This window comes from Scophthalmus maximus, chromosome 17 (assembly GCF_022379125.1).
Source record: "Scophthalmus maximus strain ysfricsl-2021 chromosome 17, ASM2237912v1, whole genome shotgun sequence".
Classification (NCBI taxonomy): Eukaryota; Metazoa; Chordata; class Actinopteri; order Pleuronectiformes; family Scophthalmidae; genus Scophthalmus; species Scophthalmus maximus.
The window spans coordinates 10,639,077-10,657,964 of NC_061531.1; the positions used below are offsets into that span (position 1 = coordinate 10,639,077).

The 18,888-nt window shown below is 44.0% G+C and overlaps 3 protein-coding genes across 5 annotated transcripts; 1 reads left to right on the top strand and 2 right to left on the bottom strand.

Moving 5' to 3' along the window:
- Positions 1–310: 310 nt before the first annotated feature.
- Positions 311–1,800, bottom strand: ndufb10 (NADH:ubiquinone oxidoreductase subunit B10). The gene is made up of 4 exons (XM_035615452.2): positions 1,560–1,800; positions 1,144–1,282; positions 540–679; positions 311–452 (listed from the first exon to the last, which is right to left on the bottom strand). Exons 1-4 carry the CDS (start codon positions 1,705–1,707, stop codon positions 361–363), a joined length of 519 nt encoding a protein of 172 aa, XP_035471345.1. The 5' UTR covers positions 1,708–1,800; the 3' UTR covers positions 311–360.
- Positions 1,801–2,773: 973 nt separating this feature from the next.
- LOC118288866 (60S ribosomal protein L3-like) lies at positions 2,774–7,123 on the top strand. The gene is made up of 10 exons (XM_035615433.1): positions 2,774–2,926; positions 3,648–3,840; positions 4,031–4,199; positions 4,717–4,852; positions 5,397–5,583; positions 5,661–5,821; positions 5,986–6,087; positions 6,457–6,552; positions 6,687–6,806; positions 7,005–7,123. Exons 1-10 carry the CDS (start codon positions 2,924–2,926, stop codon positions 7,062–7,064), a joined length of 1,227 nt encoding a protein of 408 aa, XP_035471326.1. The 5' UTR covers positions 2,774–2,923; the 3' UTR covers positions 7,065–7,123.
- A 36-nt stretch (positions 7,124–7,159) lies between these two features.
- LOC118288851 (testis-expressed protein 2-like) lies at positions 7,160–18,628 on the bottom strand. 3 transcript variants are annotated; one of them, XM_035615401.2, is made up of 13 exons: positions 17,645–18,627; positions 14,001–14,883; positions 13,543–13,700; positions 11,945–12,145; positions 11,289–11,568; positions 11,018–11,205; positions 10,016–10,216; positions 9,774–9,873; positions 9,195–9,327; positions 8,936–9,073; positions 8,278–8,487; positions 8,076–8,196; positions 7,160–7,898 (listed from the first exon to the last, which is right to left on the bottom strand). In XM_035615401.2, exons 2-13 carry the CDS (start codon positions 14,749–14,751, stop codon positions 7,752–7,754), a joined length of 2,628 nt encoding a protein of 875 aa, XP_035471294.2. In that variant the 5' UTR covers positions 14,752–14,883; positions 17,645–18,627; the 3' UTR covers positions 7,160–7,751. The 3 variants fall into 3 exon arrangements, with proteins under 3 accessions (XP_035471294.2, XP_035471291.2, XP_035471292.2); XM_035615398.2 differs by having other exon boundaries at positions 13,543–14,883; positions 17,672–18,628; XM_035615399.2 differs by having other exon boundaries at positions 13,543–14,883; positions 17,645–18,628.
- Positions 18,629–18,888: the final 260 nt, after the last annotated feature.

Consider the following 18,888-nt stretch of genomic DNA (forward strand, 5'->3'; position numbering starts at 1 on the left):
CAGTGTCTTGTTTTGGCATGGACTGTATTCATGAAAGAAGCTCCTAATATGGATTAGGCAGTATAAATAAATCACAATGACAGTAAAACTCAGAAATGTGCATTGCCATAAATAACTGATTCGTGGTGTTTTCTACAACAGCGTTAAGACTAGTCGGTTTAAACTTGAAGTGATTTCAGTGTTTAGGTCCTTTAAAGTTAGAAATCAGTCTCTGGATGAAACAAATCTAGGAAAAATCACTAATACTCTTGTCTAGTAGCAATTGAGTATGTAACATTTTCATCACCAACGAGAGCACCGAGATGAATGCTTGGTTTGTGGAATAAATTTTATTTTACAATTACACAGTACAAGTAGAAGTTAGATAGCGCTCTGAGCCTGAGCTGCCATCATTCGTTCTTTTTGCTTCATGAGACATTTCCTTCCACTGCTATACGCTCCCAGGTCTCCATCTGAAAAACAGGCAGGTCATGGATTAAAACCATTTAATTTTTGATCAGTGGCAATTATTTCATATGTTCACACCAAAACATACTCACAGCGTGACATGTAGCTATTGGACACCTCGTTGAACTGCTCGATTTCCTTGCTACAGTTCTGTTCGTAGCTATGTCCTTCTCTCTGCTGGCATGCCCTCATGCGCTCCTGGATCACCTTCACGATCTCCTGGTCCACTTTGCTGATGAGCGAAGGCGACAATTAAATTACTATTTTATTTAATCCTGAAGTAAAAATCCCTTAGCAGGGAGGCTGCAAGAACATTATTCCTGAAGCCAAGGAGTTTAACACATGGATGGATTTATGTTGTGTCCTGGTAGATAGGAAAGTCATTTTTCATTTTGTTTGTGTGTGCAAATAAATATTAGGCGAACTGGATTTAAAACACAGGGTCCCTTCTACAAGACAGGGCCTCAGGTTTGGCCTCATTATAACAATTTATACTTTGCTTTAGTGATGCATATATGAAAGGAATCAGCTTTGTCCATTTCTATCCTGCATGTGTGCGTTTTAATCTACAATAGCTGTACATTGTATATATGCTACTCTTATGCATTCGTATTCTACTAATTGTCACCCTCTTGGCACAAATGTGCCGGCGATGAATACATCTAATCTGTATTTGTTGTTTGACTTGCTACTTACAAGTCTCTCCTCCACTGCATCTCGGCCTCATAGTAGCAGAGGTAATCTCCGTGCACGCACTCGGTCAGGTCGGGGACACGGCGGAACTTCTGGTGGTAGTACACGGACCTGTTCTGAGCCCGAATGCTGTCCACGACACCTGGATGGGAAGGAGGCACAAGCCCGGGGCACAGTTGAACCAGGGCAGTGCTCCGAGGCGTGGACACCTAGCTAAAAGGACAAACATAGCCGACGCTAACTCTGTCCATGAAGTTACTTCCAAAACACAGGACCCGGTTGAAGTTGTTTTAATAATTGAATGTGATCGCATTGTTAAATGTCAAAATACAACCGAGTTTTGTCAGTGAAGGAACCTCAGGACCTCGTAGCTCTGTTGTTGTCCTGTTAGCACAGCTAGCCCCGTTAGCTCCCCTTACCTCTAAATGTGGTGACAGGCAGGTCCACGGAGTAATAGAAGAGTTTGGACAGGATCAGGGCCGGGTTCGGCAGCGCGGTCTGCTTGTCCGCGACCGGCGTTTGCCGAGGAGGCTTCGGGTACGCTTCTTTATCAAAGTCCGCAGGCATTTTGCCTTATTTTGGCGAAGACTCTTTGAATCCTACGATTCGACCTCAGCAGCTCTCCTTCCGCGGTAGCGCATGCGCAGAACGCACACCCTAAATGGCGAGCTGAAAATGTAAAAACGTAATTTTCTTTATATTAAGTTATTCTTTATTTTTATTTGAATTATTCTACACTTAGCAGGGAATGCTAATATTTTTTCCTTGAGGAGGAACTTAGCGCGCGCTCAACGAGAGTGATTTTAAAATCATGAAGGTCGAATGGTAAAGGTTAAAGGTTGAGTTGTAGTACCCCTTTAACGGCACCAGTTGGCGCTGCAGAGCTGACAACCTTCAACCACCAGTCATGCACATGAATGTACTATAAGAACAGAAAAGAACACGTAAATGATTTAATTATTTAACTTTTTTCTTTCTGAAAATATAGTTTGTGTACATAGATTTGAGTCGACATTTGGTAATGTATGAGTAACACAATACTGCCAGGGACTCTGAAAATCTGAATTTGATGGTGCAGGTGTGATTAGCAGCACCAGACAGAGATGGGACTGAGCTGTGGGCTGGTGAGTAAAACAGAATCTTCCTCGTGAAGCAAAAAAAATCAGAAGCTCAAACTGCTATAGATCTGCCAAGTGCCCCCAAAAACTATAATGTGGCCCTTTGTATTATGTAACATTAAATGTGATGCTGCTGTGACAAGTGAATTCATGTAAGCAACTACATTTAATTAATAAACCATCAACACAACACATGGATGATGGATGGCGAAATCACCGAGCCCTATTTAGCACACACCAGACATTCATGTCAGACATAGTCACATACAATTTTTACAAAGCGGAGAGCACGGCCTCAGCAGTCGTGTCCACCAGGTTTCCAAAGATCGACTTCAGGATTATTGCTCTCTGAAGAAAAAGAAGTTCAGTTCTGAAGCACACCAGGTGGATGCTGGTCCTATGAAAATGAAAGCTTCCTCCCTCCATTCACTCTCCTTTCTTGGTTATATGGTTCCTGTCCACTGCACCCCCCCCCCCCCCCCCCCCCCCCCCCTTCTGCTGTCAGAACCTGGCAGAGTTTGCCTTGTTTGAAAGCAAATACGGCTCCTCAACTGGGCCAAGCACCAAATTAGAGCTCTTACACTCGTGTATCATCTTATGTATGACTCTTACGTTGGATCTGGTTCCTCTTCTCTTTCTATCCCACGACTGGACGGTGTGCAGACATGGTCAGTACTCGTGTTTCTGGTTCTTTCCACTATAAAGAATACATCATTGTGCAGTTTCATCTGATTTTACTTTTACACGCGGGCAAGTTTTTGTGATTTATGATTTTGTTTGGCTATGTCTGGATAATTAAGGTTAGATGACATGTCTGGAAAGGCTATCGTGTAATGGCTGCCTTTGAGGAGACCACATGGAATACTGAAATGGGGACCACAGTTTTTCTTTATTATCATGGCAAGGGTGCATAGCTGGCTCACATTAAATGTTACATTTAAATCAACACAGAAAGTACAAATACCTGACTTGGACAGAAAGAAAACAGATCATTATATTCTTTTAATGTCCTGTTTCAGTTTAGGGTTACAACCTCTGGAGTCTGACCATGTGGGGGAGAAAATAAGAAATTAGACCAAACACATTTGTTCCAAAACATGACTTAAAACAACATATAACTGTACAGAATAGGGAGCTTTTATTTTCTTTAACACATTTATAATTTCAGAGTTAAAGACTGTAACTTATGTTACTTATTGTTCTTGCCGTGCACCTACAGTGTTCTCAAGCAACGCATACAGTACATGTGTATAGCTCTACGCCAAATGCAACATAAATAATCAGGGAATGTTCTTGTGGCATTATTGTAAAAATCATCATAATACATCTTGGGTTGTCAGGGTTTTATGCTAATCAGTAATGACACAGTGTGGCTTATGTCCTTTCTAGTCTCATCGCAAATTCCATGCACCACGCCACGGGCACATGGGGTTTCTGCCCCACAAGCGAAGCAAGAAGCACAGGGGGAGGGTGCGTACGTGGCCCAAAGATGACCCCAGCCAACCTGTCCACCTCACGGCCTTCCTGGGATACAAGGCTGGCATGACCCACACCCTGAGGGACATGCATCGCACTGGCCTGAGTATGCACGACTGGACTTAGTGCATCTTAGATGATAAACATGAAACCTTGAGCGATTCTTACGGTTTTCTTTGTAGGATGTTAAGAACTGAGTGCTTTAGAGAATCAATCAAGTAAGGCACATACGCTTTGCTGGTACTTTTTTGCTTAATGGTCGGGCCAACCTCTGGCTTCCCGTGTTCTTCCTGCAGAGCAAGCAAAGCGAGAAGTGGTGGAGGCGGTCACCATCATTGAAACTCCTCCTGTCATCGTGGTGGGAGTAGTGGGATACATTCAGACTCTCCGTGGCTTACGTTCCCTCAAGACCATCTTTGCCGAGCACCTCAGTGACGAGTGCAAGCGCAGATTCTACAAAAACTGGTTTGTGTAACTATATGTTGCTTTCCTTCATATTCCATAAAAAGCCAATGTGCCACACACTTATTACTCGTCCCATGAGGTGTTTAATGTAAAATCCAATGAGTTAAATTAACAGGACATAAGATAAGAACACTGATAATGTGTAAGCCAGATTTGCAGGGTTCTTTCCTCATTTGACAAAAAACACATCTGCAGTTGCTGCTGCTTTTGCTGACGATCATGTTTCTTCAGAAACTTAATTTCATGAGCTAATTGAACTCTCAGAAGGACAGTTATTCAATTCACTTTTCCATATCAAAAGACTCCAAGTCAGGTGAACTTGCTGTTTATGCCGTGTTGCTGTTCATATTCATAACTTGAAGTGATTTTTAGGTTGAATTATTGTAAAATTAATAAAACTCAGACATCTATATTAGGTTATTGAGATTGTTTGATTCTGCAAAATCTCCACATGTTGTTTTACGGTGCAGTAGTGTTTCCAATATGTATGCTTTCAATTTGTTTTTCTGTGTTTCAGGTACAAGAGCAAAAAGAAGGCCTTCACTAAGTACAGTAAGAAGTGGCAGGATGAGACAGGAAAGAAACAGCTGGATAAGGATTTTGCTGTGATGAAGAAATACTGTTCAGTCATCAGGGTTATTGTTCACTCCCAGGTAGGCCATTAAATAAGCACAATGCAGATTCTAGAAACACAAGAACTGTGGTCTTTAATCACATCAGTTTCCACCTCTCCTTCTCTTGAAACGTTCCCCTTCGAAAGGGCACAGGTGTCAGACTCAAGCCATGTGCAACAGATAGAAAAGCTACCACACCTCAAACCTCTTGGCTGCCAAGATTCAAATAACTCTGGCCACAATTCCCTGTCCGAGGGGAGCGCTGGAGGGTGCCGTTTCAAATAGCAGTTTAAAAATAAATTTCATTGCACAACCTGGCTGCTCACCCAGGCTTTGCCAAGGGAAAACCTTTAATGTTGGCACTAAAGAAACTGAAGATCATTTAAGATCTTCAAGTCCTTTTCTTTTTACAAATTAGATCAAAATATACTTTTAACATATCAGAGCTGTGGTCATTTCCCAATGTCATTGCTGAGAATTCAAACATGATCTCAAGTTATTCTCTGGCCTTTGAATCTCATAGAAAACCATAGCTCTCCTAGGCTTTTACGGGATTAACAGGCATTTACGTCTCAATTTCCAGATGCGGCTGCTGCCCATAAAGCAGAAAAAAGCCCACGTCATGGAGGTGCAGCTGAATGGGGGTAGCATCTCAGACAAGGTGGACTGGGCTAAGGAGCGTCTGGAGCAGGCTGTGCCCGTGTCTGCCGTCTTCTACCAGGATGAGATGATTGATGTCATCGGCGTCAGCAAGGGTCGCGGCTTCAAAGGTATAGGAAACATGCTGCTGGCCGTGCTAGTCCAAGAACGTGCAAAACACACGGTCTCAGTTTCGTCCTCTTGATAGGTGTGACAAGCCGCTGGCGCACAAAGAAGCTCCCCAGGAAGACTCACAAGGGCCTGAGGAAGGTGGCCTGTATCGGAGCCTGGCATCCAGCCCGAGTGAGCTACACCATCGCTCGTGCTGGTCAGAAGGGATATCACCATCGTACTGAGCTCAACAAGAAGGTTAGCTCATGGTTACTTCAACTCAGCTCAACTCAGCTTACTTCAACTGAATTCTTTGAAGTAGTGAACAGTTGCCAGCAATATGATTTTTAGTATATGTAGATAGGTTTCTGATGAGTTTTACGTGTCCATGCTTGAGGCCCTGTCCTCATTTGTGTCCTCAGATCTACCGTGTCGGTAGCGGTGTCCACATTCAGGATGGAAAGGTGATCAGCAACAATGCCTCCACCAACTACGACACCAGCCAGAAGTCAATTACCCCAATGGTACGCCTATCCTTTTGTGACAAAATCATAATGAAACAAATGCTTTGTCATATCTATCTGCAACATAATCAAAGTAAGACTTTCTATGAAGCTCATATCAATAACAATTCAAACCACATTGTAATGTTTGTCTTTGTCTAAAGTCTTTATACCATATAAGGAAGTATTACCATATACCAGACAAAAGACTTGTTGTTGCTTTATCAATCTAGCATGAACGTTTATAAAGTGTTGTGAACAACATGATGCTTTCTGTTACAACAAACTCATGCATGAACACTGTTATACATTTCTCCATGAATAGTCTCCATTTACCCGTGTTCCTCTCTTTTGTCTTCTGTTTTCCATCTTCTGTTTTTGTCCCTGCAGGGAGGCTTCCCCCACTATGGTGAAGTCAGTAATGATTTTCTCATGGTGAAAGGCTGCGTGGTCGGAGTGAAGAAGCGCGTCCTCACCCTCAGGAAGGTACAGTGTGATTTTGCAAGTGTAATTTTAGATATCTGTATTTCTGACTGAACGTTGTTTTATTCTTGGAGCAAATGGCAAAGCTCTTTGTTCAGTGTTGCCGGTTACATGTATGTTTCTGTGTCCTTCCCAAGTCTTTACTTGTGCACACGTCTCGCAAGTCCAGGGAGACCATTGAGCTCAAGTTCATTGACACTACTTCCAAATTCGGTCATGGCCGCTTCCAGACTGCCCAGGAGAAGAGGGCGTTCATGGTGAGTGTGTGAAAAGTTGGGTGCACACTAAAAATATGAATACCCGGAAGTGCGGAGAAGAATGGTTTGTGCATTTGCATGAGTAGAGCCAATATTTGCACAATGGGGGATCTCTTTTTCATATTGTTCAATGATGACATAATCCCTCCTGGAGTCATTCTTGGCTATTTTAACCTCATACCTCTGGTTCACCTGCAGGGGCCTCTGAAGAAAGATGTCCAAAAGACGCTGCCAGAGCCTCTGTCTAAAGATACTTGAGGCGGGGAAAAAAAAAGTATAACACAGTCAAACAATAATAAAACTGAGTTTCAAATATACTACAGCTGTTCCATGTGAATCAGTTGGGCAGCAGGTGTGTTTTGAACTGGTTTATTTTTAACTGGCAAATCAATGAGCATATAACAGTAACACTGATTAGAAATAACATGCACCATGTCATCTTGGTTGAACAGAACCAAATACCTATCACGTTCTGATCCCCATGTTTTGTCTAAGATTTTGTTTGTTCAGTCTTACAGTCCAGTAACAGGATCGGTGGATTAGAAAATTGATGGATGGATAGTTTGTTCAGTTTTTAAAACAGTGGCCATCAACAATCCATTTTTTGAACAGTTTTGAATCTACCTTACATCAGCATTAGATAAAATTCCCCTTTGGAAACCCAGTTTATGATGTGCTCTCTCTCTCTTTCTTGTTCAGGGTGTGGGGTTTTGTTCCATAATCTTCACAGTAGGAGGCAGTGTAGCACCATTGTCACAGTCTTGAGGTCTATAGCATATTCACTGTTCCTTCAGTGGGCATCTGTCTGGTTACTACAGACACAATCAGGATGAAGACCAAGCCAGTACCCAGCTGCAGCAGCCCCAGAATCCATTAGATATTCATGACAATAGCTGCACAGCTATTTTGCATCAGGAATGCATCTGCGGCTTGAGGGTGTGGGCACTACTCTGACATGGACTCCTGGGACTCCATGGAGGACTGTTGGGATGTGGACTGAACTGAAGAGTGGTGGGATGCAGGTGAGTTTTCCAGGCCAGATGTCATCAGGGGCAGGTATAGATCATCCATATTGGGCATGACAAGCACTTTCTGTTGAGCAGTAATGATAAAAGTTAGGAAACTGTCTACTGTGTCATACATACTCCTCTGATACTGTCACAAACAGCTTGTACAGTCCAACATGGATTCAAATGTCCTGAATAGTTAATTTCAGAGTATTAGCATAACTCTGGGTGGACAGACAAACACATTCCTGAATGGACTCACCTGGAACTCACACTGCAGTTTCTTCTCAATCCACTCAGTGACATGGGTGAAGGTGACCTCCCTCTCCCCGAGCATGGGACGGACGTGGAGGTCTAACCTAGGAGGCCCCTGGAAACTGTACCTGAGAGAGGAAGAACATTAGTGAAGAAACATGCAATAGATAAACAACTACAAATAAAATGTGCAGGTTGTATTGCAGTACCATATCCTGTCAGTAGGAGGAGGCGGGATGTTGATGGCCAGAGTACCGGACAGCTCCAGGACCTCGACACTGAGCATCAGAGGCATGTTGGACACTTCAGCGATCTTCTTTCTGATGTACTCGTTCTCTGTGGCCTTCTGGAAATATTTGGACTTTGCTATCTTGTCCACAAATCTCAGGATTTTCCTACTTGTGCTGCCACCAGTGTGCCTGCAGTAAGATAAGGACAACAGCACCAAATGTTGTAGTTATGAATGCATTTTTCAGAAACCTGTCCTGAAATCTAAATTATATGAGACTTAGTGGGAATCATTGGTTTACCAAGATTTTTCTGTCATGCTCCTTTATATGTTTCTGAATATGAAAAAAAACCTGACCCAAATTTTTTACACACAGAAGACACGAGGTACTCTGACAGTGAACTCCAAGAGCATCTTTACATTCTGCATTTGACTGACATGTCAAATTGATGAGCATTAGCAATTAAACTTTAAACTTAAATTTCCTACTCTGTGCCAAAATATTGTACTTTACTTGTTGTTTATCTTTCTCAATTAATCCTTTATGTCTGAATCTTGCTTGACTCTGTCTGGTTCACAGTTTTGTGCTATGACCCACGTTGTATTTGATCTCTGTGGTAGAAAAGTTGTTCTTTTACCCATCAGCTGCTACCATTGTGCCCTTATCTCCCACAGATCCCTGGGGCTCAAACGGAGGGACCTCCTCCTCATCAGATGAGTCTGCGCTTGATGACTCTTCATCACTATCAGCCAGTATGCACAGCCTGGGCTTAGAGCTGTAAAACACCATGGTGGTACCTCTCAATGCAAATTACTCAGCTTCCAACAGACATTTCTCCTCTGCATTTTCACCTTTGCCTACACATACTCAGAATACGGAAGTGAAACAGGCCTCACCCCACATGTTGGGTCTCTGGAACGACTTGAGCCTCATCCTCTCCCTCTTTACCCAGCTTACACAGGTTCATCTTAGTCTCCAGGGTCATCTGAAGGCAGCCTGTGTACATCAACTCCATTTCCAACCACAGGCCTTGGAGATAGAGGGAGGAAGAGCTCAGCAGAGAAAAGAGAGCAACCAACAGGTAGCGGTAGCAGATAATGCGTCAGACAGCTCAAGGAGGTTTGATCTTAACCCCCATGTTTGGTCACCTATTGATCTGCTCTAGCACAGTGTTGTTGCACAGCGAACAATAGACCAATATAGTGTAGCTTGGGCCTATTACTGTTGGTTGAGCTTAGTCGAGGGTAAGAGGATTGCAAATCGCTTCAGTGGCAGACCATAGAAAGTTATAAGGCGGGCACAACAAACTCTGAGATCATGGCCTGAGCTGATTGCAGGGATGTGACTGATGGAGAAAAAATGAAGAGAGAGGCTGTCAGGGAAACCTTCCATAGGTGACTCTGGTAGAAAAGAAATAAGCAAAGAGCAAAGGTGAGCACAGTCATATACATTCAAAATAATGACACACGTAGTACCTCTGTGGTCCAGTTTAGGTTTGGAGGTGTTCAGGACTTGAGGTAGGCAGGTACCCATGTCCAGATCAGCCAGTGTCAGCTCATTCATGAAGTATGGCAACTATAATGAGACAAATATTATTATTATTAATATTATTATTGCTGTTGTTGGTCTATTTTACTATAAAACACATCAGACACCAACACTTTTAAATTAGATGTGTGTAAAACAATGCCTTACCAAAAGAAATGCCTGCCCTCACCTTGATCTTGCTGAGTTTCTTCTGGATCTTGTGGGCCACCTGATCGGTCCAGTACTTCTCCCGCAGAAAGTCCCAGAAGATCCTTCCCACCAGGGAGTTCACCCAGGTGGGCTGGCCCTCTGTGGAGCATCCTCCTCCAACTGGACCAGCACCAGACTCCACTCCTGCTTCACCTTCAGAGCCGTGCTCTTCGTTGTGAATCTGCAGGGAATTGTAGAGAAATAAATCAGGATTTGGAGGCATACAGCTGCATCTGCTCAGGCATTTTTTTTTAAGGTTATATTATTTATTTTCTATGCCAATCTATAACTAAGCCAATTTTCACTGACTCTGATGATGATTCTGCATTTACCTCCTCTAAGCATCAAGATAGACACTGAAAAAATAAAGTTGCATTCGATCTTTGAAAAAGTACTTCAATTGGTAACACACAAATTAATTAAATTTGTACAACTTAAAGTTATCGAATTTCTTAGCGTGTTAACTTAGGTTAAACAAGCTTAATTCATTTGTATTATCAATTGAAGTAATTTTTTTTAAATGGTAAACATTTTTTAATTTTTTTTATTGTATATGGAGTGTCAATTCCAAAATAACCAAATCCAGGATTAGCTTGGTCGGGGATGCTGCAGATGCACCACACTCACTTACTTAACATCCTTCCAGCAAGGTGATACCTGATATTTCTGCAAACTGTCAGTTGTCTTTAGTCAGCAATGATGTGTTTGGCTGAGCCAGCATCCTGGAAAGGGCTGATGTGAGCACCGAAAAGAGGAACAGTAGCCGATATCGACCAGCTTTTTGTCATGTAGAGTTTTAGTACCACATCCAGAGGGTAAAAAGAGCAGGGGACAATGACATCTGCTCATAATTGATTCTTCAAATGGAATCTGATACACCAAGGAGGAGCGTTACAACTCTACATCACTTTACAAATGCCAGTGCAATGATGCTAGACACAATGCTGGATCTAAAAGCTATATTAAAGTGTTGTTCATTGACCTTCTTGTTGGTGGTGGGGCTTCCCTGGTCACTGTGGCAGGGGCTGGGGGTGGGATTACAACTCTCTGAGCCAATCAGCTGAATCATATAGGCGCTGAAGTCCAATAAAGTTCTTGTTTTCATGGCTCCCGGCAAATCCTGCATCTCCTCTGCGCTGTCTTTAGCGGCATCTCCACCAGAGAGCGTTTCTGAGTGACAGGTTAAACACATATTTGTGGTGAGTGGGCCGAAGGAGCTGATACACATTACCGGTTGTACAACCCCCTCTTACCTGCGTTCTCCTCACTGCTTACACTGCTCTGGGCTCCAGCCCTCGAGGCTGACAGGAAATGCTGGAACCACTCTTCCTTCTCTCTTCCTGTGCGGCCAAACAGGTAGAGGGTGCCAGGAAGCTGGTGGTCCAGTGTGGTGTGTCTTTCTGCCTTTTCTTCCTCCTGCTGCCCCTCCACCAGACTCTCCTCCACTACCTCGCCCTCAGCCAGAGTGATGCAGATGGGATACTTTTTGTTCCACACCCTCTTGCGAGCTAAACCGGGAGGCAGCAAAGACACCTATAGAGGGGCAAAAAGGAAGAGAAATCTATATTTTCTTTCTGCTAGCAGGCTGAAACTGGGATGACAGTTCACTATTGCTAAAACACTCCCCACAATGATTCGACTCTGTGTTTATTATATTACCCTACTTGGAACAGTCCTGCACCCTGCATAGTGGAGGGGTCAAGTTCATTCAGAGCATCATCACTTCAGTTGTAATCCGTCTGTTCTTTCACCTCCGTGTTGAATGACAATGTCAGTGAAGAGAGATGAGAGTGAAGAGTTCAGGCGAGAGGTCACCTTGCCTCTCCCTCCTCTTTTACTTCCCTCTGAGGGACATGCCTGCACTGCTGGGACCCAGGAATAAGAATTTTTTTTTAGCAGGCACACTGACCTTACTGTTAGCCAGCTGACAAGTGCGTGAACGCGAAAATGCGGCCTCGCAGGGTGTCTCGTCGAACGTCGCCCGCCGAGGGACGTTGGCGCGCTGGTGTGCCAGGCGGAGCTGGCTGCCCTCCAGTGTGACCTGGACAGGGTTTGTGATGGATGGGTGGAAAGTCTCAGGGTCGTAGCTGTGCGTCTCGTTCATCCAGCCCTGGAGGACAATGATGAGAGCAGCAACACAGTGAGTCACAAATCACTTCACATTTTCCTTTTTCAGAAATCGAACAATCTAGACAGCTGTGTTGTGGCTATATTAATATCCACCAGAAAATATGTCAACCCAACAAAATCTTCACTCTGGCAAATGAAATTCAGTGAGTGGTGCAAACTGTGACAATGCAGCTCAGCAGGAGAGAAACATGAGCCACGGCAGAATACATCTGTCTCATTTAACACTGTGGACGTGTCTTTGGAACAGCCACATGGTAGTAACTCCTCTATCGTCGCAGAACTTCACCTTATTTGAACCTGCTAACTCTGCATTTATTGAGGTGGACAACAGCAAAGCTGTCTGACAATTATCAAAAATAACCCTGTCTTTAAATGCTGAACCTGTTGTGTCCGGTTTTCATGCAGAAATGACCTCAAAACTAACCCATTACAGGCACCACTCTTTCTCTTTCTTTAGTGCTAGTGCCTCACATGGCTTCTGTTATTTCTCGTTTTGAGCCCTCACCCTGCAGAACAACCACTGAAGCTTGAAGTTTATTTCCCTGAAACCAAATCAGTACTGTGGGAGCGGCTGCAGAGATTTCTCTCATAAGAAGACAAATCTACAGCCATACCAGTGGCTCTGAGAGGCAAAGTGGTGCTCTGAACTATTCTCTTCAGATTCTTAGCAGATATAATGTCACCATCTTGCTTTGGTGTGTTAGCATGCTAAACATTTGCTAATTAGCGTTAAAGCACAGCTATAGGTGATGAGAATAGCATTATTTTGCAGGTGTTTGGTCATAAACCAAAGTGATGGACAATTTTTTATGGCCTGATTATCTAGACATCATAGCTAATGATTATGACAATTCAAAATGAAGGGGCATGAATATCTGGACCAAATTTCAATAGCTGCTGGGACCTTTTACTAAAACTCCAGGGTCAATCTCATAGTTATGATCAAAGTCCGTCAGTAGGATTCATCTGTGTACCATACATTGTGCAAAAACCACAGTGCAATCCCCCTTTTAGTTGTAGAGATGATTTCGACTGGACCAAAATGGTTGACCATCCACCACGGCCATTCCCAGAGCAGTGCTGCTAGCAGGGCTTTAAGCTCAGAGTTAGAGCAAACATGTTGAAGTGTTTATATGTACACTTCTTACATATCTTACTCACTATCCCTAAAATTCAGCCTGAAAAATCACCCCTAGTGTTTTCAGTCCAGTGGTTTTTCTAGATCAGTGCCTGACCTCTCGCTCTCTGCTACACTTGCATGAGTGCTGCCCTGCACAGGGATAAGTTTGGGTAAAAGCATAGAGACATACAGTAGCAATGTCAGCATGTCTCTTTAATGTTACGCATGTCTTTGTTGATATTTCACAAATGCATTACCTCCAGGATTTCTGTATCTGTGAGCTTTCCATCCAGCGGATCCATGTTGGACTTGAAGCGAGAGCTCTTTTTGCCTCTTGCATTTGAGTGGCGTGGGGCAAACATGAACACCACCACCAGGCCCAGCATAAAGCCACATGCAACCCCCAGAGACAGACCTGTCAGATAAGAGGGGAGAGGCAGCACAAAGAACCCATAAGCTAGAAGACCCACAGGGAGGAGCCAGTAAATAGGCAGCGATGAACCTGAGATGGAGCCTTGAGTCGGGATGCATGCTGTGTGATGTGTCCCTCTGGATTTATTCTGGAGCTCCACCACTTGAATCATATCTCCATGAGTGTGAATTTCAAAATGGCTGTCTCTGCTTTGGCTGTGGTGTTCTGGGGAGGCCGGGGATTTTATTGGTGAACCCTTTTGGAGTCTTCTCAGAGGAGTGTCACACACCCCTCTATGCTCACCATCAGTCCTCCTCCGGCACTTAAAGTCTGCATCTTCACTGCTCCCCTCTCGTCCACAGCTTCCTTGGGAGGCTGGTGAGTCTCCGGCATTAGATATCCTCCCCTGCTTAGGGCTGCCAGAGCTTTCATCCCCCATGATCTTACTCAGCATGCTGAGGGGATCCTGCATGGCCTCCGAGAACTTCCTCCGTGTGTCCTCTAGCTCAGCGATCAGCGAGCTACCCCGGGGTTCGGTGGGCGACATGCTGCCTGTGGAAGTAGGTGACGCCCAGGCAGCGTTTTCATTCAGCACTCCCGCTTCAGGCCTCACCTCTGGGATCTTTGCCTGGGTAAGCTGCTTCCAGGGATGCAAATGCAGCTTGGAGTCCGACTTGGAGAGGTTGACCTCAGGCTCGACCCGACGGGAGATCTCTGTGCTCAGGGATTTGACCAGGCTGAGGAGAGGTTTGCCTCTTAGAGAGCCGCTCTCCCTCGGCTCTAGGTCCGTGGAGGAAGATTTGACCAAGTTGGTGGTAACAAGCAGGCCCGCTGATGATGCTGACAGATCAGCTAGAGAGCCTGGGGAGGAGGGGGAGTGATGCAGGAAGGGGGGCTGGGAGCGATGGCCTTGGCTCAGGTCCAAATCAATCCCCAGTCTGAGGTCAGGCAGGCTCTCTCTGGCTTGTGGTTTGTTTTTGGAGAAGGCCACGGTGGGACCCTCATCGTGGCGGTCCAGGCTGAAGATGAGCTTGCTCTCTTCCATGATGGCCATCAACCACGAGCTATGGTGAGAATGTAGTCAACCAAAAGGTTTCCAACACATGGAGCATGGTCCTAACACTGGGAGTCTGTAACTGCATGTAGATTTGTAAGATCCTCCTTGGGGAGCTGATCATGCTGGATGCTGGAAACAGGGTGATAATGAGAAAATGTGGTTATTCAAACACCTTCAACAAATCCTTAGCAAAAAAACTTGTTTTAATGACAGCGCACCATTTTAACATTAAACCTCCCTTCTACGTTTTCACCTACTGTTCTGACCCTCTTCCTATTTCTGTCGTCTCTGTCCCTTTTCTAATTTTCTCTTTCCTCTCACCTTGAGACCTTTCATTTCTAATCTCCACTGCACACTCTCCTGTACTTTTCACTGTTCCTCTACAGGCATGTGTATGTTTCACTCTGTGTCTACAGTCATGTCACATACAGACCAAATTTGTGGTAAAACAGTGGTGACAAATGCTTTGTTTCTGTAAAAATCTGAGTGATAATAGCACAGAGAGTCAAAGCTAAACCCAAATTATATGCAATAATAAAATCTATTAGCCATGTCCCACTAGGCTTACCCTGTCATTTTGACATGCTGGTGTTAATCTAAGGAGCCGTGAAAGATGCTCATAAAACAACTGCCATTTTCAATATTTGAGCAGCTTTCTTGCTGCCTTGGGCGCAGGTGATAAAGACTAATTTACATTGTCTGACAAAATTCTCAGAGATGGTTTCAAAACAGCATCTCTTCCGTCCCACACTCAACAATCACATCTGATTTGAGGACATAAATATACTATTCATGGATCCTCACTTTGCAGTGTACAATTAGTTATAATTCAGATAACAAACAAAGAGTAAGAGTCCTGACTCTATAAGAAACTCCCTCTTGAAATCAGCGCTTAGAGAGCGTAAGGATCTGTGTCAACATTTGTCATGTATCATGGCAAGCATGCTGCACAGCCCAAATATACTAGATAGTCTACAGCGAGAGTACGATCCAGACGATCCAGAGTAGATTATCTGTAATCCTCCATATTAAAGAGGCTTTACTGACAGGACATTAAGACACTTGGGACTTGAATTAAATCTGATGAATGGACAATCTGGTTCACTTGTGCTAAGGGTCAGCCACACACACACACACACACACACACACACACACACACTGTAATGCAGTGTTGCATTTAGTCAAGTGTCTTTATGAGCAAAGTAATATTTATAAAGTGTTTGTAACTGCAGTTTGAGTAAAGTGAATATTGGAAATTATACATGAGTGGATGAGAGTCCATCCAGTTGCAACCTCCAGAAATAAAAGTCAGCAAGTTAACCTTGAGTTTGGATTAATGAGGACACGTCTGTGGCCCTGCTTTAGAAAGATTGCTCATGTTTTTTTGTTTTTTTTCTTGTTCTCAGAGCAATTACTGCAACCAGATTCCTCCCACATTAGGAAAATAAGGGCAGCAACACATGTAACAGTAGTCCGACACTTGAACAATGACTGGCCATTGTCCTGCATATTGTTGCAAATGTTGTCACCATGCTGCTGACATGATTTAACTTCCCACCTCCTCATCTGGACGTGTCTCTGCTCTGCACACTGCTCATAAGCAGAGATATTAATCTTTCACACCAACCTGCTTGGACTTTGCCAAACCTAATTCACCAAAAGCAGAGCTCCACCTGTATTAAAGCTTATCCAGACAGCCCTGCATTTCCCTAATCAATTTATACTTTGGAGTCAATTTGGATCAGTTCATGCTGACAGGGAGGGGGAAACCTTTGCTGCGCAGTGAAATAATCAGCAGGGATTGGTAGCTTTCCACTCAGGCCTGTGTGGACTTCTGCAGAAGTAAGGAAGGGAATTATTGTCACCACCAGAGGGCTTTTTAATTTGCCTCTGGAAAATGGAAAGTGAAGCAAATATTGCTGTTTTTATATTCATTAATGGAGGACTTTGTAAATATAGTCTAACATTTATGACTGAGGCCTTGCTGCAACTTGTTTGGACAGATGGGAGAGTAACTACAGAAAAACAGAGTCCAGTAGAAATATATGTAATACTGACATTTTCCAGAATAGATTGTGATTTATTAAAAGGTCACAAGTCGTTTCTTTATTGATTAGTCTGCTATTCTTTTCTCCATTTATTATTCATTGTTACCTACGCCAAGAAGGTTGCCTTTTCACCACTGTCCGTTTGTTTGTTTGTTTGTTTGTCAGCAGGATAGCGCAAAAACTGATTCCCACGAAACTTGACTGGATGTATTTGAATGTAATGTTTGCTTGTACTGCTACAGGTAGATTCAAGAGCCTATTATTGAGCAGTAGATCACTTAAAAATAGATTCAAGCGGAGTGGGAGAAATGATGATCCCATTATTAATTCTGATGTCAGCATGAGCTTGAATCATGCCAAAATATGTGTCTGCACTCTGTTCACTTCTTGGCCTTTTTATTATTATCCTGCAGCCTAAATAAAAAGGAGGACAGAATGCTCTTTTGTTCTTAGTAAGAGTTTTATGAGATTTTGTGATCTTTCCTCCTTGGCATGACAGGGGTTCTTTTTGTTTCCACATGGCATCCTCCTCATCCTGTCCCCCCCCAAAAACTACCATTTGACCCTGACTGACACATTTGGCACTGGGCCCTGCTGGTTCTGTCTGGGTATCACATGCTCAATGTTAGTACGGCTGTTCTTCATCTCATTAGGGCAAATCATTGAGACAACATATCTTTGGCCAAAAGAGGTTTATTCAACTTTCCTAGGAGGTGTGCGCAGTTTCACGAGATGCCAAAAAGATTCACCACTACACCGTCAGTCCGCGCTCAGCCTATTTGGAAAACGACGGCAGCTCTTCTACAGCACGGATCAAGGCACTTTAATAAACAAGTACTGACCTCAGTGAGTAAAACAAACGCACTCACGCGAATCGGCCATAGCTGCTACTGAAAGATCACTGCCAGAGACTGGGAGAGGTCCGCACAGAAAATAGGGCATCGGCGCGCGTGGAAACGGGCCGCGGAGCGCAGCAGCAGGCTGCGGTGATCGGCGTGGATGCTGCAGAGCGCCGCACACGGGGATGCGCACCATGCACCGGCCGAAGAGGCGACAGATATCCCTCCAACTTTACTCAGCTCCTGGGCCGCAGCCGCCGTCGCGAAGCGGCCAGACTCAGAAGACAAAACGTCTGCGATCAAATGAACAGTTGGTGTTTGAGGGAAAACGCGTCAGAGACCTTGGCACCGTCTCACATCGCCCCCCTCTTCCCTTCCCTTCCTTGCTCCCCTTCCTTCCGCTTCAGGAGACGTCAGCCCAATGCTGAATAATGTGATTATTCGGAGTCCTGGCTGCAGACTGGACGAAAACTCTAATCCAGATTAGTCCCGAGGGGCCAACAGTTGACGGAGCGACGACTCCTCTCCGAGGCCAACTGTCCGCCTCCGACACCGCAGCCCTGTACGCAGACTTATGTAATTATACCCCACCTGCAAATGACTGCTCAGAAACATCTTATTCTGAAGCCAGAATCGTGTGTTATTATTGTTATTATTACTATCATCCAGTCACCAGATCTGCATTTGCAAATACTTTCCGAGTTTCCCCTATAATTAAATTTTAATTATAGGGGAAACGCTTAATGGAGCTATATAATGGAGCTAAATAATGTATATTTATTTAAATATGACACATTTTATGTGATATTGGTCATAAAAGTGTGTGTGTCTGTCTGTCTGTCTGTCTGTGTGTGGAACTGAAATGGGTAAATGTAGAGTGAGAGAAAGAGAGTATAGCCTGAACGTTAACACTGTCAGAGAGTTAACAATGTGACTTTCTACATGAGAGAATTGTTTTGGACACTTGTCTTCACATGGATGTGTTGCTGGGAGAGTTTCACGCTAAAGGTCAGAGAGTGTTGACGTCCTCAGTGACTGTGCTTGACATTCAGCCCAGCCATCCTACACATGGTTTGTTCTGATAATCAGTGACACCATCATGCACGGACGTTTATCAAGCCATGATTTGGCTATACAGATAATCTACGTTATCTACACAGTAACTTCTTTCTACACAGCCTTGTAGTAACAGACATACAGTCCAGCTTTGTGCAGTGCTGGGTGTTTTGACAGACTGCGACGGATAA